Raw genomic sequence first — 24511 nt, 5'->3', positions numbered from 1 at the left:
GTCCTTGGGATGAATACTCAAAAGGGGATTTCAACATTACAACGAGGCTGAGGTAACTGTTGGTCATTTCTAGCACTCTCTGATTCATCTCTGCATGCATCTTCCTCAGATGTTTCTTTTTCTGTTCTGGCAGTTTGTTAGTTTGTTTCTAAAAAGTAAGGTAGACAGGCAGAAGCAGCTAGGAGTTTAGTTCCTAAAAGTAAAATGGACAGTGAAGCAGAAGCTTCTAGAAATTTCCTGAGTTCCTGGGTCAGGCTGGTGACACTTCCATATCAGTAGATGATCAATTTTGCCTGAAAAATGGCGGCAATTAAGGGAAGCACCCACTGTTTTGACACAGTTTGCAGCATTTGGCCACAGAATTCTTCCTGGACTTGAGACCCCCGGAACTTAGGCAAGCCCTTGGTAGTGAGGTTATGAGGGCAAACTCTGGAGCTAGACAAAGCTGGGTTCAAATCCCCAGTCCATCAACTTACCAGCTTGGTGACCCTGGTTTGGTCTCTAAACCTCTCTATAAAGTGGGATGATAATAGTTTTTGTCTCTTACAATTCTTTTTTTTTTTTAAGATTTTATTTTTAAGTAATCTTTACACCTAAAATGGGCCTCAAACTTAACGACCCCAAGATCAAGAGTCACAGGCTCTACCAACTGAGCCAGCCAGGCATCCCCTGTAATTCTTTTTTTTTTTTTTAAGATTTTATTTATTTATTTGACAGAGAGAGAGAGAGAGAAAGAGCACAAGCAGGGGGAGCATCAGACAGAGACAGAGGGAGAGGCAGGCTCCCCGCTGAGCAAGGAGCCCAATTTGGGGCTTGATCCCAGGACTCTGGGATCATGACCTGAGCCAAAGGCAGATGCTTAACTGACTGAGCCACCCAGGCGCCCTGGCGGTGGTGGGTTTTGAGTCCTTAACTGTGTGTTAGGCACTGAGATGAAGCCAGGGTTGTGTATTTTTAACTAGCTTTCTGTGATGATTCTGATGCACAGCTGGACTTGGGAAATACCAACCCTATACCACCAAAGACATTCTGTGGAAAATTTGCATTTTGCTTTTAAGATAGTTATACCACATGGGGAGCCTGGGTGGCTCAGTCGCTTGGGCGTCTGCCTTCAGCTTAGGTCATGATCCCAAGCTCCCTGGATTAAGCCCCACATCCGGCTCCCTGCTGAGTGGGGAGCCTGCTTCTCCCTCTGCCTGCCACTCCCCCTGCTTGTGTGCTCTGTCAAATGAATAAAATCTTAAAAAAAAAAAAAGATAGGTATAGCACAGCCTTCTTGATTTAAAACAAAAAACAAAACCCTTTTGTATTGCATACACACAGGAATGTGCACAACTCATAGGTGTACAATTTGATGACTTTTCCAAATTGAACACATCTATGTAGCTACCCCAAGAAGAAGACATGGAATGTCCCAGTCTCACTTGTGGCCCCTTCCAGTCACCAGCCCCAGAGGTAACCACCATTCTAACCCATCACCACTCACTAGTTTTGCCTGTTCTAGAACTTCCTATAAACAAAATTGTACTACTTTGCTTTCTTTTGCTCAACATCATGTTCATGCTTCTGACTTGTTAAAACTACTCTTTTGGATTAAATGTGTAAAACGATGACTGAGAAGGTTAGGAAGGAGATGGAAGCCTGAGATCCTGAAAGACCAGGAACAATACTTGGATTTTCCAAGAGGTGGAATCTCTGGAAGACAGGAGGGGGGAAGGGGGCGTGGTTATAGTCCGGCCTGTTCCATTTGGGGGCGGAGTCTTAAGCCTGGGGGCGTGGCCACTGGCCCGTTTTCCCGGCGGCAGTTGGCACTGGGGGCGGGGCCCGCCGAGGCTTCCTGTCTGCGCCTGCGGAATCGCCGTTTGACCCCGGAAGTGCCGGCTCATTGGGAGCTGTCACCGTGGACCGCGGCAGCGGCGGCGGCGGCAGCGGTGGCCGTGGCGGCGGCACAGCGCCGGTAGTGGAGCCGCCGAGGTGAGTGCGTGGCTGGGCCCTGCCGAATGGGGGCATCGGGCGTGGGACGAGCCGCGGCCATGCCTCAGGCGGCCACGAGCCTCCCCATCTGCCTGGCGGGGCCGAGACTGATGCTGCCGGAGGGGCCGTGGGTCGCCCCTGAGGCCAGGCCGCTAGAGCCGGGAGTCTCGGGTTCGAGGCTCAGCCCCAGAGTGATGAGTCACAGTCCTCCTACCCTCACTCCGGATTTCAGTTTCCTTGGAGTTCATTCATTCGTTCAACAAATGTATGTCCATCGCTTCCTACGTGTCAGCCACAGATCCAGGCACTGGGGATACAAACAGCAGGACAGATAAGCACCCTCCCTCATGGAGCATACAGTCCAGTGGGAGGAGACAGTCAACGACAAATAAAGGCACAAGATAATTAAAGATACGGCAGTAACTGCGGAGTGAATACTTTAGGTTGGGCAGTCTGGGAAGGCCTTTGAGGAAAGTAATATTGAATTGAGGCCAGAAGGGTGATGACAGAGAAACTGAGGCAGCATTTGCCCTGGGGACGCTCCCAGGTCTTACTGTAATTAGTGCTTGCACCAAGCTCACCTTCTAAAGAAAGCCCTTTTTTAAGTTTGGACTTCTCCTGCCCTGCTTGGCATGAAGGATGCAGTGGTGGGCACAGATTTCATCACAATCAATGTCCTTTTCCTTTTCGAACTTAGAGTCTCATCTTCGCCTAGTTAATTTCTACCCATACTTTAGATGAAAACTCGGATCTTCCTTGACATGCTCCCTCCCTCATGTCTGTTCTCTGTTAAATGCTGTCACAGCCCCATGTGCCTGATTTACATAGCATACATCGTGGTATTTTATTAGTTTGTATGGCTATTTGGTTCATATCTGTCTTTTGCATAAAGACTGTAAGCTCTGTGAAGGGCAGGACCAAATCTGTTATTTGCCCACTTGGTATTCTTCAGGCTTCAGTACCTGGCACATAGTAGGTGCTCAAAAGCTTTTGAATGGCTGAATGAAATTACTAACATGGTCTTTGCTCTCCAGTGGTTCATAGGCAGTCTCTCTGCCACCGGGTTATTGTCTTTTCTTTCCGATTATATCTCTTTTCTACTTAAATGACTCCTCACTGCCTTTAGATGAAAGGCCAAAGTCTTCAGCGTCACGTTGGAGGCTCTTTTTAAAATGTCTTCACCTTTCCTATCTAACCTCCTCTCTCAACTTCCATCATCCCCTACCTGACCTTGTGTTTTCAGCCATACCAAATGTCTCCCTCTTCTTTCAAAGCCACTGGTTCTGAGCCTGTGTTCACACTTGCTCTTTGCTTGGAATGCCCTTCCTCCCCATCCTTTCCCCCTATCCTTCAACAACCAGGTTATGGGTCACCTTCTTGGAGACATCCTCCCTTTCTCTCTTGTGCTTGTTTTGAAAATTTCCTGTTACGGCTCTGATCACCCTGAATGATAGTCATTTACATGCCCAGGACCCAGAACGTATTCAGTCAGCCTTTTCTGAGTAAATGAGGAAGTCCAAAGTGTTGTGCCTATGGTTGGGACTTGTAATCACAAGTAAACTTTATTGAGTGTTTATTATGTGCCAACTACTGTGTTGAACACTTAGCATTGATTACTTCTCACATCTCAGTTTTACAGATGAGGAAATCAAGGCTTAGAGAGTTTAAGGAATGGTCTCCAGGTCTCAAACATGGGTAGGAAAAGTTGGAGCCGGGATATGAATCTAGGCTACAGAACAATAAAGCTTTTAACCACCACACCAGCCTGAGTTTGAACTGCCTTTACAGGCACTGGCTTGTAGGAGTGGATTTCTTCTGAAATCAGGTGCTGTCTCTACCTGTTTAGGCCTTGCCTCCAGGGCCTAGAAGTTAAAGGATGAAGAGCCACTACCTACTATGGCTCTTTCCCCAACCTAGGTCCCTACATTGGACATCCCACAAACCGTCTTTGGCAGGTAAACATGGAAAGAACTGGGCCTGTGAGTCATTTAGACTTCTGGACTGGTGAGCAGACCCCTGGTGTTTTCAGCTGCCCTCCCAGCATCCCTGGGGGGTTAGGAAAGAAGTATTTTTAGTCTGTTCAGCACAAAAGATCCAGGTGCCAAGGCAGAAGGGCTGGGCTTCAGTTTCAACTTGGTTACTAATGTATCTGCTTTGAGCAAATCAGAGCCCCTCTTTGGACATCTGAGCGTAATAGTCCCTTGTGAGAGGCTAGTACAATAGTAACTTGATTAGAAGTAAGGTCTGTGCAACATGTGTATATTATCTAAGTTTTGGAAAGCTGAAAGGTGAAAACTCAGCCAAGCCCCTTTCATTACTTCACACCTTACGATTTTTTTTGAGGCCACCTCATGTGTGCAGGACCACATGTCTGACCCATGGAGATCCCAGACCTGGAACAGGCCTTGAGGACTAGAGAGAGTGGTCCTGTCTCTTTTACATCCTCTAGAATGGATATCTTCACAGTCTTTAAAACAGCCCATGAACTGGGGCACCTGGGTGGTTAAGCAGTTGCCTTCGGCTCAGGTCATGATCCTGGGGTCCTGGGATCGAGCCCCACGTCCAGCTCCCTGCTCAGCAGAGAGCCTGCTTCTCCCTTTCCCTCTGCCTGCCACTCTGCCTACTTGTGCTCTGCCTACTCTCTCTCTGTCAAATAAATAAATCTTAAAAAAAAACAAAAAACAAAAAACAGCCCATGAACTAAGGTTCCTTGTGTACCAAGCTGCTTCCTACCTCCCTACCTTTGCTCCTACTCTTACCTTTCCTCTGCCTGGAGCACCCTCCTTCCTGGCTAATCTCCACTATCAGGACTCAATTCAGGCTCTCCTGATCATTTAGGCTCCCCAGAAATGCTTTCTTGACAGCAGTACCCCCTGCAAGCTCAAGTACACTAGACTCAGTACAGCCAATGGTTAAGAGCCGGCCAGCTTCACCAACTACTAACTGAGTCCTAGGGCAGGTTTCTTATCTTCTCTGAGTCTCTACTTCCTCACTGATAAAATGGAGATAAAAATGACCTAACTTTAGAGTTGTCCTGAGCATTAATATATGCAAAGCTAGTTAATGCTGAGAAAAGCCCTAGGGAAAGCATCAGCACATGATAAACATGTTCCTGCTGCTGTCATTATCGTTGTAATTATTGGGCCGTAAGCTCCTGTGGGGCAGAGACCCTGCATTATCACTCTTGTCTTAATAACTCCAGGGCCTGGCCTGATAACTGAGATATGGGACATCCCATAACTCATGGCTGACCGTGCCCCTCAGCTTATCTGTGAGGTTCTCAGAAGGTGACGGATGGTTTCCTTATCCCAGCCTCAATATGTCTTTGTGTTGTCATTGAGACCATGCTGGGCTTGTATGGCATGTCTTCTAAGGGTCCTACTTCACTTCCATTCTGTGATCCAGCCAATATGCGTGTCCCCTCTGTGGGGCAGGCCAAGTAGAATCATGGAAAGAACATTGGATGGGAAGAGAAGAGATATGGCGTCTGCCACTCACTGACTCAGAGGCAGGCTTGGGCCTCTGCAGAAAAGAGCTCACACTGGCGGGTTTCTGTGAATTCTCTCATCCTCTCTGGTCCTTCTGTTCATCCACATCCTTCTTCCCTGGAGCCTAGGAAGGTTGTAAAATCTTAAAACCCTCTACAAGTGAGGAAAGGCCCATTCCTCCATCCCTGAAAAGACTGCAGATCTGCTTAGAATTATAAAAGTGTCCTTATATTGAGTCACTCATCAAACAGTTGATGAGGCCATCTCTGTACCAGGCCTGTGCTGGTCACGGAAAAGATAGCAAGAGGAGAGCCCAGGCACTGTCTTCAGAGAGTTCCCAGGCCGAGGAGGGCATAGAGCTGGAGCCCTGATAAAGATCATCTAGGTCCTTTTAGCCAGTACTTCACAAAAAGGGTGGGAATGTTTCAGGAGTCACCTGGTGAGTGTCTTCCTCGGTTGAGAGCTCTTGCTTTAGGCAGAAAAGTCACCTCTGTCTGGATTAGTAGGTGCAGGCACCAGGCCTTTGACGCTCAAGTCAGGAGCCTCCTGAGGCCAGAGGGTGAAGGTTCTCTCCTGGCTCTGGAATCAGTTCCAGGGCCGGCCCCTGCCACCAGGAGCCTATGTGTCTGCTCTCTTCTTCCCATCCATATTCCTTTCAGGAGGGTCACGCAGCACAATGCCAGCTCTGCCCTTGGACCAACTCCAGATCACCCACACGGACCTGAAGACAGGAAAACTGAGGACTTCACCAGCGCTGGTGAGCCGGTACCTTGAGGCCGTTCAGCCTGATACTATCATTCTTGCAATTTCAGAAGCAAAAAGCAAATTCCTCCTTTATCTGTTCCGAGAATGACCCGAGGGCCACAGTCAGTAATTCAGTAGCTGGGACACTACTAGGTCCTTCCAGGCCCAGTGCAGAAGTTTCCTTTCTGAGCAGCAGCTTGAATTTGAGTAGTATTTTCCATGTTGCCACCCCGTACCTTGCCTCCAAAGCATTGCATTTTGAATCAGAGTCTGATGGCGGTTGGGACTCAACCTGAGCTGGCCTAGAAAAAGATCCGGCCCAAAGGCAGGTTTGGGGATTTGACCCTGCAGAAAGCGTTCAGGTTTCAGGTAGGCCTTTTTTCGGAGCCATCTCCCCTGCTATCCACACTTCAGGAGGAACACCACTTTCAGCGGTCAGGCTGCCTTTTATCACAATGGGCTAAGAAGCGCCACCTGCCACATACCAGCTCTGCAGGACTTGGGAGACTGAAAGATAAGGAGGCTGTGAGCCTGCCGATTACCGGCTGCAGAGTGAGGTTAGGGCTGCGGAGAGGTGCCAGGCTGAAGGAGACAGAGGTGGGGACTGCAGTCCCCACACCCACTTACCATTTTCCCAAGAATATGAGCTTACTTGAGCAAGGTGGGAGGAAATATTTTCTAGGGGGGCTTGAGTAAAGTCGTGGGAAACAAGAGCTTGGTGTTGGATTTCCTGCTTTCTGGATGGCTTCTTATTACTTCCTAACTCCTCTCTGATAATAGGACTAACATTTATAGGGCACTTGCTCTGGGCCAAATCTTTCTAAACATTTTACCTGGATTATCTTGTTTAAGCCCCGTGAGTAGCTATTTGATTGTTCCCATTTTACAGATGAGGAAACTGAAAGTTCAAGGTCACAGAACTAGGAAATTAAGGGAGCCAGGATAGGAAGCCAGGTAGACTGACCCTGGATCTCATACCCTTAACCTTTCTGCTATAAAGCCTGCCATTTCTTTTTTATAACCTTTTTATGTGAGAAGGATATTTATCAGAAAATCTGGATCTGTTCTGCTCAACATGGTAGCCACCCAGGGCAGTAGTCATTCACCACAAATAGGGATTTGGCACACTTGAAATGTGGATAGTTTGAGGAACTGCATTTTTAAATTTAATTTTAGTTAATTTAAATTAAAACAGCCCATGCGGTGAGTGCCTACAGTATTTTGCCAGCACAGATATAGAACAGTTCCATTAACACAGAAGGTTCTGTTGGGCTGGGGGAGACGGATCCTTAAGTAGTTGACTCTGATTTTCCACCTCAGTCCTTCCCCATGTACTTAATACCTGGGTTGCTAGGCTGTGGGCTCCATGAGAACGGGAACCTGGTCCCTTCCCTTCATTATGGTTTCCCAGTGCCAGGTGCATTTCTTTCAGGAAACATTCAGTAAATGAGTCAAGGACTCCAGCCAGGCCTTGTGCCAGACCCTGGAGCTACAGAGAAAAAAGACATGGTTCCTGCCCTTGTGGGGTCTATGGACTAAGAGAAAAGCAGACCAGTAGCTCCTCCACAGTGTGATCAGGGTTGTCTTAGAAACGGCTACATGAATGTAGAACCCAGGCCACTGATCAGACTGAAGGAGTGGGTGGGGCAGGGAGGTCTTGGGGCTGGTGGGAGGGCATGTGCAGCTAGGGAAGGCTTCCTAAGAAGGAGGGGGGTCCTGAACTGGGTATTGAAGGGGGAATAAACACTAGCCATGCAGAGCAATGGGAGAAGGATGAACCTGGCAGGAGGACCCAAGTATACTGTCCTGGAGTCTGGAGAGCCCGACTCCTACACCAACCACCAGTCACTTGGGGTAGAAGCAGTATCATTGAGTTAAGGAGCACAAGCTTTGGGTTAAATCTCACACATACTTAGCCATGTAACTAGAACATTGTAAGCACTCAGTGATGGTGATGATGATGACAACAGTGACAGTGGCAGAAGGCTCAAATGGGGAATAGGGTGGGAAGAGGGAGGAGCTGAGGGAGACAGCTGCCTGATGAAGGAGTGGTCTTGTTGAAGAGACTTGTACCCACTGTATATTTGTCTCTTTAGTCCCAGCTTAGGGCAAGGAGATCTCTAGCCAAGGGACAGCCACCACGCTGCCTTTGCAGGGTGATAGGTGGAGCTAATGTTTATCGAGTAGCTACTATGCACACAGCACACACTTGGTGCTATTGAAAATCCAAAAGAAATAAAGTCTTGAGCCACAGTGAGTGAATGGGCTGTTGAGGAAGACAAGACTCATGTAAGTGGAACATGTAGGGAACAGGGCAAAATGGGTTTTTAGTGAGATCAGCAGAACAGAAGTTTGATGGGCAGAGAATGTCCAGAAAGCTTCACAGAGCAAGTGGGACCTGAGCCAAGCTCGAAGGGTGGAAGATACAGCTGGGGCCTGCTAGTCTCTGCCCTGAAATCTCCCACGGCTCCTGTCACCTACAGAATAAAGTCCCCACTCTTGAGTTTGGCATTCAAGGTCCTTCTAAGAACTTAGTGGGATCTGGTCCTTCATGACCCGCATTCATGCTTTGTCCAGCCAGCAAATGTATACGGAGAGTCTGCTCAATGCCAGACATGTTCTAGGGACTGGGAATGCTGTGGTGAGCAAGCCCCAGACTGCTTCCGGAGACCTACAGGCTAGTAGGGGAAACAAAGAAGGCATGCCCTTCCTTTTCATATAACTTTATTGGGGCATGATTGAAAGACAATAAACTGCACATATTGAAAGTATACAACTTGGTTGGTGTTGACATTAGTATACACCTAGGAAACTCATCGTAATCAAGATAATGAACATTTCTACCGCTCCCAGAAAGTTTCCTTGTGCCCTTCTGTGACCCATCCTTTCTTCTCTCCCCATGTGCAGCAGCCACTGATCTGGAAAGTACTTTTGACGCAGTTCAACAGGTGCTGTGGTTGGGAAAGCACAGAGTGCAGGTATTGGGGGAGCCCAGGTGAACACCTACCATGGTCAGGGGTGGGAGTTGGGGAGACTTCCTGGAGTAGGTGAGGTCAGAGCTGGGATCAGAAGGCTAAGCAGCGAGACCAGGATAGCACGTGGGTACTGGAGGTCATTCAGCAGTCTGCAGTGTAAGCTTTGGTTCAAGTCCTGCCTCAGTTGCCTCCTTAGCCCTGTGACCTTAGCAAAATTCCTGAACCTTACTGATTCTTTGTTTCCTCCTCTGTAAAATGGGGAGAATAGTATCTCCCTTTTAAATAGTTATAGATGAAAAATAGGCTGTGGGACATACCTACTCAGCAGCCGGCATAGGGCAGGTCTAGTTAAGTGGTGGCCTTTATTATCACCATTCCAGTGTTCTCTCCCTCCATATCTATTTCCCACCACCCATGCAATCTGGGCCCTTTTTTTTCATGACGCATTTTAATGCCTCCATAATATACCATTTCTTCCATCAAAAAATCCATCTCATTTCCAAGGCCCAGCTTAGATGCTGCTTGCCCCAGGAAGTTGTCCCTTGTCCTCCAGGTGCAGATAATCACCTTTGGCCCTCCCACAGTCCCTCTGCCAGGTTTACGCTGTCACTTTCTCTGTTTTGTGCTCACTTACTGGCTTAGATGTGCATCTCCCCCTCCGGAGCATAGGCTCTGTGAGCATGCAGATGTTTTCTCCATGTGCCTCACCACACAACAGTGCGCCAGTAAATGTTTGTAGGAATGCAAGGATGGCCAATCTCAGGATGTGTGTGTGTGTGTGTGTGTGTGTGTGTGTGTGTGTGTGTGTGTGTGTCTGTCTGTCTGTCTGTCTGTCAGAGGAGTAGGAGGCGATGAGTAGCCCTGCCTAAGAAGTGACCTAAGAGATGAGGTGTCAACGGAAAGACAAGGGGAGCAGCGTGAAAACCAGGGAGACGAAATTAGGTCCTAGAGAGTAGTTTTGAACTTGTTTCAGTCAGCAGGATTCCCTTTTTCAAAAAGTTTGTCCCTGGAAGCCCACTGTATAAATTCTGATTTCAATGGGAGGGGTCCTGAAGACCCACCTGATAGGGGCCCCCGAGGAATCCTTGTGGGACCCAAAGACTCCACAGTTTGAAAACTTGCATCAGGCAGTAGGGAGGCCTAGCGGGTTCTTGAGGAAACCAACCAATCAGTCATGATTTTCCTGTCCCCCTGGACTGACAGACCTGGAAGTGGGTGGATTATGGTTGATAACTGCTGATACGTTGCCCGGCCTTCCTCCTATTACCACTTCCCCCGGAGAAAGCAGCCCTTATGTAGTCAGAGGAGAAAACTGAGCTCATCATCTCGTCTTTATGGTGAACAAAGTAAGGTTTGTTCATGGCAAGGTAAGGGTTGGGAGAGAGAACTTGTGATTCTAAGCTGAGACCTGCAATTACTTGATTAGCATCTTTTCTTTAAAAGCAAAAAGTTACCGAGGTTTTTTCCCCTGATTCTAAGGATATAGCATGATACATACAGTATGGTACTATTTATATAAGAAAGATGAAAAGAGATCTAAAATACCTTCTATGGGTATATTTGCCCGTAAAAGCCTAGAGAAGGTCTGCAAGGACACTCACCTAATGGTGAGTGGTCACTCCTGGAAGGATGTGGGGACTGGGAGTGTGGTCCCAGAAGACTCACCTTCTCTGCAGGGTTGTAAGTTTTGAAAGAAAAGATGTGCATGTCTCCCTTGTATAATTACAAAATAACTTAAAAAGTAATACATGTATATGTTTTTTAAATTGGAGAATACATTCGAGTCATAATTCCCCCCTCCAAAGATAACCACTATTAGCTTTGGTATGTTAACTGCATTACTGCATTCCCCACGCCCCAGCCCCAGCCGTTGTTGTTTTTTTTTTTTTTTTAACCTGGGTTAAAAATATATACTTCTTTAAAGATCCCCAAACTGATTATATATTAAATAGGTTTGTGTCCTGCTTTCTCTTCCCTTGACCTTTCCCTATGTCATTAAATATCCTCCAAAACACATATTTTTTAATGCCTGCCTAGTGTTCCCTGGATGCAACCAAGCCCCCTTTGTTAGAGACACTTGGTTCTTTATGCTTAAAAACTCCTTGGAGGGTCACCGGTTGGAACAGCCAAGTGTTGTCATTGCTGTGGGTTGGCAAATGGGCCCTCGCTGACTAACCTCTGCCACGTTAACACGTGGTTTTTGGATCCGTAGCACCCCGAGCAGAAGGCAGACCGGTATTTTGTGTTATACAAACCGCCCCCTAAAGACAACATTCCCGCCCTAGTGGAGGAGTACCTGGAACGCGCCACCTTCGTAGCCAATGACCTCGACTGGCTCCTGGCCTTGCCTCACGATAAATTCTGGTGCCAGGTAACATTCTATCAAAATTAACACTAAGACAAAGCACATGACATGCCGTTGGTTGGTTGCTGTTGTTGTTTTTCTCCCCCTAGGAGATGCTTTTTTTCCTACTTCTTACACTGGATCCTTAACAGCAAATTGTGGTTTGGATTGCTCTGTCTTTTATCACAATCTTAATGATGTTTACACAACGCCTTCCAACGTGTCATTTTTAGAAACTTGTGTTTAGCCCTCAGCTCATTCATACCTCTTTAGTCCCTTGGGGTTGGAGTGTTTGCCTCAGGCCAGGGCTGGTAGGCCGTGAACCCCTGCGCAGTCCACCCACAAGCCCTTGGGCCTCAGTGACAAATCCTGGCTCTGATCTGTTGTCTGGCATAGGTTATCTTCGATGAAACCCTGCAGAAGTGCCTGGACTCCTATCTGCGCTATGTACCCCGAAAGTTCGATGAGTGGGTGGCCCCGGCCCCTGAGGTTGTTGACATGCAGAAGCGCCTCCATCGAAGTGTTTTCCTCACATTCCTCCGCATGTCCACTCACAAGGAATCCAAAGTAAGCCCCTGATCCCACAACAGGGCATGACCCGACACCCAGCACCTCTGTGCCAGAGTCTCCCGCCCCTGAGAAGGAAGGCTCTGGAAGTACTGCGTTTCCTCTTTGTCTCCCCTCTGCCTTCATTCCCACCTTTGGGGAAGAAATCTGTGGCCACCCCCCCCTTATCTGTGAATTCAGTGGGTCTGCATTACATCCAGTGTTTTCATCAGTGGGAGCTGAGGGCCCTTTGCCAGTTGACGCGTGACTGTGCCTTTTTTCATGCGTCAGAGGGTGAAAACATTGATTCTGATTTGTTAAAGGAACTTTTATGTGCTTTTTAAAAACCTTTACTTTTCTCCCTCTGGTTTTAAAAATAAGGCTATCTCTAAACAACTCAAACATTACAGAAATATTTTGTAGATAGTGAAAGTCACCACAAAATCCCTTTCCCCAAAAATAACCACCATTATGGTACATGTTCCTTCGGGGAGTTCTTTTCCTTTCAGTATATTTGTGTGTGTGAGTGCATATTTATTTTTACAATAGGATCTTGCTTTTTTTTTTTAACTTTTGTAGTATGGAAATTTTCAAATATATGCAAAAGCATAATGAATCCCATGTACCTATCACCCAGCTTCAACAATTATCAATATTTTGCCAATCTTATTTTCTTTCTTCCCGAGTTTTTTTCCCCTAGAGTATTTTTTTTCCCCCAGAGTATCTTTTTTTTTTTTTTTTTGAGGGAGAGAGAGCCAGCGCGAGCGTGTGAGCGAGTACACGGGCGGCAGGGGGGAGGGCAGAGGGAGAGGGAAAGCGAGAATCTTAAGCAGGCTCCACACCCAGTACAGAGCCCAACACGGGGCTCAATCTCACAACCCTGAGATCATGACCTGAGCCAAAATCAAAAGTTGGACACTTAACTGACTGAGCCACCCAGGTATCCCTTTTATTTTATTTTACTTTATTTTATTTTAAGGATTGTATTTATTTATTTGACAGAGAGAGAGACAGCGAGAGAGGGAAGAGAAGCAGGGGGAGTGGGAGAGGGAGAAGCAGGCTTCCTGTGGAGCCGGGAGCCTGATGTGGGGCTCGATCCCAGGACCCTGGGATAGGCAGACGCTTAACGACTGAGCCACCCAGGCACCCCTTTCCTGGAGTATTTTAAAGCAAGTCCAAACATCACAGTAATTTACCCATAAATATTTTTATTTTATTTTTTTTAAGTAGGCTCCATGCCCAGTGTGGAGCTTGAACTCAAGACCCTAGGATCAAGAGTTTCATGCTCTGCTGCCTGAGCCAGCCAGGCACCCTAACCCACAAGTATTTTAGAATGAATGCCCAACCGACTATTCAATAGCATATGTTTGCTTCTTTTTACATTAAAATGAAGAATAGCTATTGCTCCAGGTCAATATATGAGGCTCAGACATGTCCACAGTGTGGATGGACCTCCACTTATTAGCCAGTCCCCCGTTGTTCCTTGTGAGTTTGCTATTACTTTACCAAGAGTATGCTTTCGGAAAGTCTCTCATCCTCTTTCTCTGCACCGTTCCTTAGGATCACTTCATTTCCCCCTCTGCATTTGGAGAAATCCTCTACAATAACTTCCTGTTTGACATCCCAAAGATCCTGGACCTCTGCGTGCTGTTTGGAAAAGGCAACTCGCCTTTGCTCCAGAAGATGATAGGTACGTAGGGCACAGGGCCTGGAGGGCTGCACAGAGCTGGCCCCCATATGCCAAACTAGAGCACCTAGATGAGTGCAGGGGGATTCAGAACTGCAGTGGCGGATGGGGCTTGGACGTGACTTCGCAGATATATGCCTGTCAACTCCGAAAGACGCAACTAGGTGGCCCTGGGGGAGTAGAGGCAACACTTTACCCCACCGTCCCTCAAGGATCTTAGTATTAGGCCACATGTCAAACAGTTGAAGGAGTGGGGAGGTTTGCTTTGGCAGTGAGAGTAGGAACAACAGTGATTGCTAACCTTTAGGTGAGTGCTCACTGGGGGCCCAGCACTCTGCCGAGCTCCTTGTATGTGATCTTAAATTGATCCTCACGGCAGCCCTGGAATGTGACTCTGTAATCATCCCTATTTACAGACAAGGAAACTAAGGTTAAAATGTAAGGGACTTGCCTGAGAGCCCATGACTAATAAGTGGACAAGCTGGGATTTATGTCACATAGGCCTGACTCTCGAGCTCTTCCTCTTTGTCACTCCCTGCTTCAGGGATAATGGGGCTGCCTCAGAAGTCTCATGGTTTGCATTGTTGCTGAGAACAGTTGGAGACTGAGTTCAGTGAGGACTGTTTTGCGTCAAGAAAGGAATGACTTCAGCAGTTGAATCCCATCAGGAGGCAGTGGGCTGGAGGGTTGGATCAGAGACTGAAGCTTGGTTGGGATGCTGCAGAGGGAACAACGCCCCAGCATTGGGCCGGACACAGAGACAGGACACCACTGTCAGCCCTCCTCACCCTGAGATTATAGGACATAGTCTTCCCAAATGGCCAATTACAAAGCTAAGTTGTCCCTTGAAATGGTTTCCTTCCTTCCTCCTAATAAAAAAGGTAATATAAGTTAATTTAGAAAGTTTGGAAAGAATATGAAGTGTAAAGAAGCAGGAGAGCAATTACCAAATTCCTGCACCCAGAGGCAACCATTTGGTCATTATTTCCTTCCAGTCTTTTCTCTGTGTGTTTTTGAAAAACATGTCAGAGCATAACGTATATGAAATTTCACATCCAGCCTTTTCATTGGAACGGCATCTGGTTTCTCATTCAAATCTAATTATTCCCTGATCATCAGTTCATTTCTTTTTCTTTCCCAGAGAAAGACTCTTCATAGTATTACTGTAGACCGAGGGCATGGGGTGAGTGAGCAAAACCAAGCACAATCAGTTAGAGAAACAGTTATTAGGCCAGTTTGCTTAGAGTGGAGCATTCTAGGAGGGCAGCAGCAGGAGATGGGGAAAGGGATGCTGGGGCCAGATCAGGGAGGGCTCCGTGCCAACCATTAGCACTTGGGGAGCAGTATCGCTTGGTGGCTCAGAAGGCAGGCTTTGCTCAATTCACACCGCAGCCCTATTCCTAGCTGTGTCACTTTGTCCAAGTCAGCCACTCTAGCCTCAGTTTTCATATCTGTAGAATGGGAAGACTAATGCTATACCTACCTTATAGGATGGCTGTGAGGCTTAACACGGTGCCTGGCTCATTACAAGCGCCTGGTGATTGTGAGCTCTTACATGAGGCCATGGGAGCTGCAAGGAGGAGCTGTCTGGGGTGTCAAAGTTAATTTGGCAGCGTGCTGGTGGGAAGGGTGGTGACAGGAGACTGACAAGGAGGCCAGTGCTTCAGTGTGGGTTTGAAGGTGAGAACCTGGTTGAGCTGAAGAGGACATCCTAGAGGCAGAATAAAGCAGGGCTTAGGGAGGTCAGCTCGAGGGAGAAGTCAACAATTCTAGAGAAGACTTGTGTCGGGTGCAGGAAAGGGGCCTTTTGGGCAGGGCGGGGCAGCCTCCTTTGTCTCTACCACAGAAGCTCTTGAGCAAAGCAGATCAGCTGTAGTAAGAGTGTTGACAAGGGAGAGAGGGAGGGAACAAGGGGACTGGCCGATTGTCCTTCGGGCAGAAGCCCAGTCCTTACCTGGCACCCTCCCACCCGCCTCAACCTTCCTGCACAAACACACCTTACTGTTTTTTAACCTCAAGATTGGTATTCCGAATCAGTAAGTGTAATTTTGAAAGCAGGGCCTTTCAGTTAGACTCTTAGAGCCGCTTTGTGAAAGCAGGAGTACGTCAGGCCTTGGCCCCATCGAGGACTGCACTGATCTCTTTGGCAATCCCTTCCCTTCCCCCTGGGTCTCTGACTGCTTTAGTCTGAGAAGGATGCTGCTGTTGTGCCTTCCTTCTTAATTGTTTCTTTAAGAGATCGAAAGTCAGATCTTCACCTTCACTGGATCAGATAAAGGAGAGGAAAGGGTCAGTTGTGAAATGTTATCTGTTCCGATGCTTGTAAAACATCCCTGTTACTCAGGCATAAGCACTAGAAGGATTATGAAAGAGTGCCCTACCCCAGGGCCAGGTGGTTATGGCACAGTGGGGTCTGCTGTATGGTACTGGGGGGAGACCGGCTCCTGATGCCTGAGTCAGGAGGCACTGCCTGGAGAAGGTGACACCTGCCTTATGGTGGACTTAGCTCTGGGAGGTCACTCCAGGCAGAGGGAGGGGCAGGGTTTGTTCTCTGAGGTTGAAGAGGTACAGGAGAGGAATGCAGCCCAGGAAATGGGGAGAGGGTGGCTGGCGATGCTATCCGGGCCAGATCTCACATGGCCCTCTGTGCTGTGGTCAGGAGTTCAGACTTGACCTTGAGGATAACCATCAGTTGGGAGTTTTGTGAGAAGGAACAGAGGTTGGTTGGGAGACAGCTCAGTCCCTCCTTGCTGTCAAGAGTAGGAGGCGGGCACAGATGGCCAGGGAGTACCTTCACAGGTTGAGGGATCAGCACCCATCTGGAGGTGGGATGCACTGAGCAAGCTCGTGCTGGGAAAACTCCACTTTCTGGAGTCAGGGAACGAAGTGGCATCCAAGAAAATGTTTACGGAAAGTCCAGCTACATAGTGACTTGCTTTCTCACTTGCTTTCTGTCCCATTTGGTCTTTGATTTCATTGATTTTCAAATCTTCTGGGATAGGACAAGGGCTCCCCTTGGTTTTCATTAAGGAAACCAAGGACAGACCTGCCCAAAGGCAAAGGACACCTGCAATTCAGCAGAGTCTGACAGTCAGCCACCCTTAGACGTTAGGATCGTAGTGGGCTGAAGAACCCTGGCCTCTTCTTAAGGGTGTTGGTATTTCACATCATCATGTCTCCTGGCTAACTATGATTTTCCCTTCCTCCTTCACCATTTGGGCAGCTGGAACACTTGGTTTCTGTTCCAGTTAACATATGCTCTAACCTACTGACTCATAGCAGCTTGGAGGTAGTAAACATTCGGAAAGGAGCTTTGTTTTATAGGAACAACTGCAAATGTGTGGTAAACCTGTCTCTGGGTCCCTCCCAGGCCTCTCCCCTTGGAGGAGGATGGATTAATATGGCTAGCATATTCAAAGCAGAGGATAAGAGAATTTCCAGACAAATTTCTCCCTAGAGTCTCCTTACATTATTAGAGGCGTGGCCTGGCAAGAATCCTGGATTGTAGCATCCAGGTTTCTTGAGCAAAGAGATCGTATCTCCTGATTTTCCTGGATGACTAACTCCTACTTCCAAAGCCAATGCTGTCATACAAGGCACAGTGCCCAAGTATGATCACTCCTTGGGGACATCAGGGTGAGCTGGTTTGACCAGGCAGGCCTTTTTTTTTTTTTTTTTTTTTAAATTTGAGAAAGAGAGCAAACACGAGTAGGGGCAGAAGCAGAGGGAGAAGCAGACTCTCTACTGAGCAGGGAGCCCGATATGGGGCTTGATCCAAGGACCCTGGGATCATGACCTGAGCCGAAGACAGACACTTAACCGACTGAGCCACCCAGATGCTTCCAGGGCAGGCCTTTTATGTAATTCTCTAGGCAGAGGTGCTTAAAAGGTTAAATTGTACTGAGTAAAGTCCTCCCTCATGCTGGGGAAGTTTCTAGGCTGGGCCAAAGTCTGTGCCAGCAGGGCCTGGGGCCAGGACTGCTCTGGTGCAGACAGGCTTCGGAAAGGGGAGAAAGGTCACAGAACATGCTGGCAACCATTTGTAATGTGTCCTTCCCTCCCCCACCCTCTTTTCCCAATTCCTACCTTTCTCTTCTCTTTTCAGGAAACATCTTTACCCAGCAGCCAAGTTACTATAATGACCTGGATGAAACCATGCCCACCATCCTTCAGGTACCAGCTCTCAGGCCTGCCCAGATCCCCTCCCCAACCTGATAGTATGTCCCTGGACTTTTCTTGGAAGAGCCCCGAGAAACGTTTACTCCCCACCCCTCGCCAGCCCCATCTCCAGACAGTCTCTGTGTCCTGCCCCTCAGTACACCCTTTCAAATTCGCCCTTTTCCCCACTTGAACAGAACTGAAATCTAAGGGCTGTCTAGCACTCATACAAAAAGAGCCTAAATTGTGTGCTGTTTGCCAACAGCCATAAGCCTCTAAGGACACCCCTCTAAGAGACCGGTGTTTCTCAAATAAGAGCTTTAAAATTCTATAAAACTGTTTTAGAATATAATAACGTTCATTGCAGAAAATTTGGAAAACATAAACAAAAAATAAAAAATGGAAAGAGGAAAATTAACACATCATCCTACCTCCAAGAGATTCTACTATTCACGATAACATTTAGGGTAATTTCGTGCTAGCATACTTAAAGATGGTGCAATGAGTTCAGGACTTACATGATTTTACGATGGGCTCTGTTTTCTTCTCACTGTTGATTTGTCTTTGATTTCAATGTATTTCCATAAATCACCGTCTCCATAGAATCCAAAACATATGTTGTTGAATGTATATCTTAAATATTCATTACTATACACTTGCCCAGCATATTCATTCAGATAATTTCTACAGGCTTCTGGGGGCTTTTCATACATTTTGTCTTTTTTTTTTTTTAAGTTTTATTTAAGTAACCTCTACACCCATCATGGGGCTCAAACTCAATGACCCCGAGATCAAGAGCCCCACGCTCTTCCGACTGAGCCAGCCAGGTACCCCTTTACATTTTGTCTTTTTAATCCTCACCACAATCCTGTAAGAAGAATAACCCCCATCATCCCCATTTTACAGTTTCCACTCTGACCCCGTGCCCTGTTGTTGTCTCAGCTGGTTTCTTGGGAACACAGGCACATATTCGAAAGATTCCAAGGCAGCTTTCAGATCACCCATCCCCGATTGCAGGTCAGGGGTCCTAGCTGCTGTTTCGACAGGATGTGGGAGAACCCCTTCTTGTGTTTCACAGGTTTTCAGCAATATCCTCCAGCACTGTGGTTTGCAAGGGGACGGGGCCAGTGCCACACCCCAGAAACTCGAGGAGAGGGGCCGGTTGACCCCCAGCGACATGCCTCTCTTGGTGAGGTTGCCCTTCAGCCCAGCCTCTTCTTGGCTAGCAGAGGACCCGACAGCTTCTTCCCCTGCTCGTGGCCGTTTTCCCCAACCCCAGAAGCAGCTATTCCCATCACATAGGCTTAGAGCAGACTTTTTATTTTTGTCTGGGAGCTTCCTTTATGGGGCAGTGGAAAGAACAGGGCACTAGAGTTCAGACGATGGGGGTTCAGTCTTCACGTAGCTCAGCACAATGAGCTCATTCGTGTTATTCACTGAGCCCTGTGTTCGGTCGGCAAATTTGTACTGAGGAGGCTCCAGTGTGTGTTGAGCCTTCAGGGTAAAGCAGCAGGGCAAAAGCAGACATGGGACTTACAGTCGGTGAGAGAGGTAAATAAGGACCATAGACGTGTGTCAGGCCTTATGCTGAGCACTGGAGACAGAGCAGGAAAGAGGCAGCCGTCAGCTGCCCTCTTGGAACTTGCAATCTTGCGGGAAAGCGGGCATTAAGCAGGTGTTTCAGAAAGAGGCACACCAACTTCTGTGGGAACAAGTCATTTTACCTGCCTGAACCTCAGTTTCCTAATCTGTACCACAGAGATCTGAACAGCTGCTCAGCCTACTTTTTAGAATTGTCAAGAGACTCCAGAACGTGTATAAGAAAGCACTCCGTATTCTGTATGGACTTGATATTCTTGTCTTCAATGGGATATTCCTTCTGTGTAGGACCATAGTCATGGTCTTTAGGTTCAGGGGTTGGTTCTCCTTCAGCTTAGAGCGAGAACTGTAGTACCCTAGAACTAGAAGTAACCCTAGAGATCATTGGGTGAGTGCCCATTAGAGCTATGGCAGCAAGACCTGAGGTAGGGAGATTGAGTAACTGGTCCAGATCATGCTCCTAGAGATGGACCAGCCAGGCTTCACACAGACCTCCAGTGATCTCTTCCCCCAACAAGGCATCTGCCTGTTGGCTCCCACTGGTTTTGTCAACCTTGTCTCATACCCACCACAGGGCTGTGTATGGGGGCGGAGGAGAATAATGCAGTGTTTTCTTTTGGCAACAGGAATTAAAAGACATTGTTCTCTACCTTTGTGATACCTGCACTACGCTCTGGGCCTTTCTGGATATCTTCCCCTTGGCTTGCCAAACCTTCCAGAAACACGACTTCTGTTACAGGTACAGCAGTAATTCCGACTGCTAAAGTAGAGGTTCTAGTTGACATCCTCATTCAGCAGATATTGATGGGTACTTAGAATGTGCTGGGCGCTCTTTTAGCCTGGGGATACAGTAGTGAGGAGGACAGGTAAGGCTCCTGCTTGTGTGGAACCTGCATTTTATCTTTTTTTTCTTTTTAAGATTTTTTTAAAATTTATTTGAGAGTGGGTGCCTGGGTGGCTCAGTCGTTAAGCGTCTGCCTTCGGCCCAGGTCATGATTCCAGGGTCCTGGGATCGAGCCCCACATCGGGCTCCCTGCTCAGCGGGAAGCCTGCTTCTTCCTCTCCCTCTCCCCCTGCTTGTGTTCCCTCTCTCTCTGTGTCTTTCTCTGTCAAATAAATAAAATCTTTAAAAAAAAAAATTCATTCGAGAGAGAGAGCAAGAGCAAGCATGAGCAGGGGGGAAGGAGCAGAGGGAGAGGGAGAAGCAGACTCCCTGCTGAGCAAGGAGCCCCATGTGGAACTCGATCCCAGCACCCTGGGATCATGATCTGAGCCGAAGGCAGATGCTTAACGACTGAGCCACCCAGGTGCCCTGGAAGCTGCATTTTAGAAGCATTTCCTTTTTTTTTTTTTTTTTAAGATTTTATTTATTTATTTGACAGAGACACAGTGAGAGAGGGAACACAAGCAGGGGGAGTGGGAGAGGGAGAAGCAGGCTTCCCATAGAGCAGGGAGCCCAATGCAGGGCTCGATCCCAGGACCCTGGGGTCATGACCTGAGCCGAAGGCAGATGCTTAACGACTGAGCCACCCAGGCGCCCTGGGACCTGCATTTTAGAAGCGTTCCCATTTTTGGTTAAGAACTAGGTAAGGGAGGGAAAAAACCCACCAACCAAGAATAGGGCAGTTTTAGTTCAGTTCCGTTGTCTCAAAGTCCCTCTCATGGGCAGGCACAAAGGAGTAACGGATCATAAGAAGTGGTCTGAGGACTTCAGCATCTGGTCTAGGGCAGAGCACACTCAAGGAAACAAGCAGATATGCTCACATGTGGGGTCGGCTGCTGTGGCCATGTTATGAAGCACTCCAGGAACACAGAGGAGGGAGGCAAAATTCTGTCTGGTGAAGTAAGAGGTTTCATGATGGCCCTTAAGTGAGAATGGACAGGAACCTTCCAGACAAAAGGATTACAGTGGCAGGAAGGGCATTCCGGGCAGGCAGAGTGAAGGTGGGAAGGCCCAGAGGGTGTCAAGGAGAGCCAGGGAGTGGAGTGGGATGAGGCAGGGCCCAGAGCAGCAGGAAAAGGAGCAGCTAACAACAAGAGATGCTCTGGAGAGGTTGGTTAAGAGCCAGATTGTGAGGAGCCCCGACCTCGCTGGCAGGGAGTGGGGCCTTTATTCTGTAGGCAGTAGAGAGCCACTGGGAGCTTTTATCCAAAGGAGTTATAGAAAGATCCCGCCAGGATGAGGAAAGACGTAGAGAAGGATATGAGTAAAGAAAGATGTAGGGAGGGAGACCCTCCTTGCCCACTTAGTATCATGAGTATCTGCCTATTTCTTGTGCAGGGAGAAAGGGGTGCTCAGGCCTGGGCTGGTAACCTGCATGTTGCCTGGGGGGGGGGGGGTGGCCCGTTCTCAGTGGCCTCTGGCTGTCGCTCTTGCCAGACATCTCTCCCCACTATTTGCAGGAGCTCCTGGGAGCTGCCCAACTCTGTGCACTCAGCCACCAGTCCATTCATTTACTCGCCCATTCACCAAAACATGTATCTAGCACTGACCTCTATCAGAGGTGGCAGCTGGCGCTCTGACCCCTCCTGGGTCTCCTCAGCTCGAGAACATTGCATGTGAGGACTGATCAGCCTCCCAGAGGATGTTAGAATAAAGTGCCAATCAGCACTCTGCCTGGAAGAAAGGGGTTAGGTTGGGCCTGTAGCTGTAACTGTCCCCTTTTTGAAAAGTTATCTTTTCCTGGTTAAAGTGGCAAATGCTCATAGGTAGAATCCCCAAAGGTAGAAAATTAAAATCACTACGACAGAGCATGCTATTTTTAGGATTTTGTATCCTGCTTAGCTTCACTTACCATAGGCATTTTCTTTTCTTTTTTTTTTTTTTAAGTAAACTACCCCCAATGTGGGGTTCAAACTCACAACCCCGCAATCAAGAGTCACATGCTCTACCAACTGAGCCAGCCAGGCGCCCCCATGGGCATTTTCCCATTTTGTTAAAGCATCTTCCCAAATGTGGCAGATTGCTTTTGAAAGGGTCTTTGGAAACAGAGGGTAATTTTTGGAAGAACTGACCTTCCTGCAAGGGACAGTGAAGGCTGGGGAGCAGCTCCACCCGTCTCAGGGTGAGGAGGGAGGAAGAAAGGAAAACAGGGTTGACTACCAAGGACACTGCCTTTGACCCACAAACAGTCCAGGGCTGGCCCAGCCTCTTCACACTGTGTGGGAGGCCAGGAACACCCGCTGAGTAAATGCAGCCACCTCAGTGCCTGCAACTTTCTGGAAGGGGCTACAGCCACCAAACAGCTCTGTGGCTAGTCCTCTCAGAACAACCTCCTTCCTCCCAGACATCCTCAAGTGTATCTGAGTATCTCTATCACTTAATTTTATGAAAGAATAATACATTCACATGGTTCAAAACTCAAAAGGTGTAAAATATATAATGAGGGGCACCTGGCTGGCTCGGTTGGTAGAGCATGCAGCTCTTGATCTCTGGGTCATGAGTTCAAGCCCCACATTTGGCATAGAGCTTACTTAAATAAAACAAATAATAATAATAATAAATATGTATGTATATATAAAATGCAGTCTCTACCTCTTCCCCTTCCCCAGTCCCATTCTCGCACACCACCATTGTTGTTAGGGATTTTTTGTGGAGCTTTCCAGAGACATGCATATAAATATAAGCAAATGTGCTCATTACATATTACCCCCTCTGCCTTTTATTTTTATTTTTTTAAGATTTTACTTTTTTTTATTTTTTAAAGATTTTATTTATTTATTTGACAGAGAAAGACACAGAGAGAGAGGGAACACAAGCAGGGGGAATGTGAGAGGGAGAAGCCGGCTTCCCATGGAGCAGGGAGCCCGATGTAGGGCTCGATCCCAGGACCCCGGGATCATGACCTGAGCCGAAGGCAGATGCTTAACGACTGAGCCACCAGGCACCCCGAGATTTTATTTATTTTTAGAGAGGGAGAGCACAAGCAGTGGGAGGGGCAGAGGGAGAGAGAGACTCAAGGAGACTCCCTGCTGGGCGCAGAGTCCGATGTGGGGCTCAACCCCATGTTCCTGCGAACGTGACCTGAGCTGAAACCAAGAGTCAGATGCTTAACTGACTGAGCCACCCAGGCATCCACCCCCACCCCCTGCCTTTTAAATTAACTTCTGACATGAATACTATATGTATTGTTTGTATTTTATTTAATTAAATAATTTATTTGTTAAACAACAGAAATTTATTTCTCATAGTTCCAGAGGCTGGGTGCATTTTATTTTTAAATTTAAAGTGTATCAGTACACAAAGCAACCTCAATCTTTGGTACGACTAGATGGAATTCCATTGTACTGTGTTAGAATACCAGACCCCATAGATCGGCCTTTAGATTTTTTTCAGTTGTTTGCTATTACAGAAAAATGTTACAAAGAATAACCATACAAACATCATTTTGTACCTTTGCAAGTACATCTGAGAAATAGATTCCTAGAAGTAGAATCACAAGAACAGATGGTTTGTGCATTTTAAATTGTCATAGATCTCGCCAAATCACCCTCCATAGGGGTAGTTCCAGTTTACCCTCCCACCAGCAGTGTATCCTGGCAACACCTGAGTCAGTTTGGGCCAAACTGCCCCCTCTGTCTTTTTCTGGGTGTCATGCTGTGGGCCTAGAAAGCCTGCCTCTTTGGGCCTAGTTACCCTCTGCTGTGTGTGGGACTACACTAGCGTAGAAGTTGCCAGAATCCAGCCAGTCCATAATGAAGTGTTCACAGAGTATCTGCTACAAATTCAGCAGCAGTCCTAGGCCCTGAGGCTGCAGTTTCGGCTTTGGGAAGCATAAGACATTCAGAGGAAGAATCTGACCACAGAAGAGAGGCAGCTACATTTTAAGTTGTGAGGGTAACATACTCTGAGTGCTGCGCACCTAGTTCCAGGAAGAAGTCATCACGTGGGTGAGCATTACCAGGAAGCGTGTGGCTGGGACGGAGAGTTGGAATCTGAGTTGGGAAGGGGGGTGGCTGTGAGGTTGCCGAGGTGAGAAGCAGGGTCGGCTACTCC

The 24511-nt window shown here is 47.7% G+C and overlaps 1 protein-coding gene across 6 annotated transcripts in view; it reads left to right on the top strand.

Moving 5' to 3' along the window:
• The first annotated feature begins 1832 nt into the window (after positions 1-1832).
• Positions 1833-24511, top strand: part of ASCC2 (activating signal cointegrator 1 complex subunit 2) — a 38116-nt gene continuing 15437 nt past the window's right edge. For 2 of the 6 annotated variants that reach the window (XM_025858102.2, XM_025858101.2), the window contains exons 1-8: positions 1833-1974; positions 6122-6219; positions 11394-11552; positions 11922-12092; positions 13632-13761; positions 17864-17931; positions 18995-19105; positions 20142-20254. In XM_025858102.2, the coding sequence (XP_025713887.1) occupies positions 6139-6219; positions 11394-11552; positions 11922-12092; positions 13632-13761; positions 17864-17931; positions 18995-19105; positions 20142-20254 (833 nt within the window). In that variant the 5' untranslated portion in view covers positions 1833-1974; positions 6122-6138. Of the gene's footprint in view, positions 1975-6121; positions 6220-9113; positions 9185-11393; positions 11553-11921; positions 12093-13631; positions 13762-17863; positions 17932-18994; positions 19106-20141; positions 20255-24511 lie in introns of those variants that run through there. The other 4 variants (XM_025858104.2, XM_025858103.2, XM_073886866.1 and 1 more) reach the window with 3 other exon arrangements.

Source organism: Callorhinus ursinus, unplaced genomic scaffold (assembly GCF_003265705.2).
Source record: "Callorhinus ursinus isolate GAN/ISIS: 27379988/994484 unplaced genomic scaffold, GSC_fseal_2.0 scaffold72, whole genome shotgun sequence".
NCBI classification, from domain to species: Eukaryota; Metazoa; Chordata; class Mammalia; order Carnivora; family Otariidae; genus Callorhinus; species Callorhinus ursinus.
Note: the sequence above shows the minus strand (reverse complement) of the source record. Positions and strands in the feature narration are given on the sequence as shown.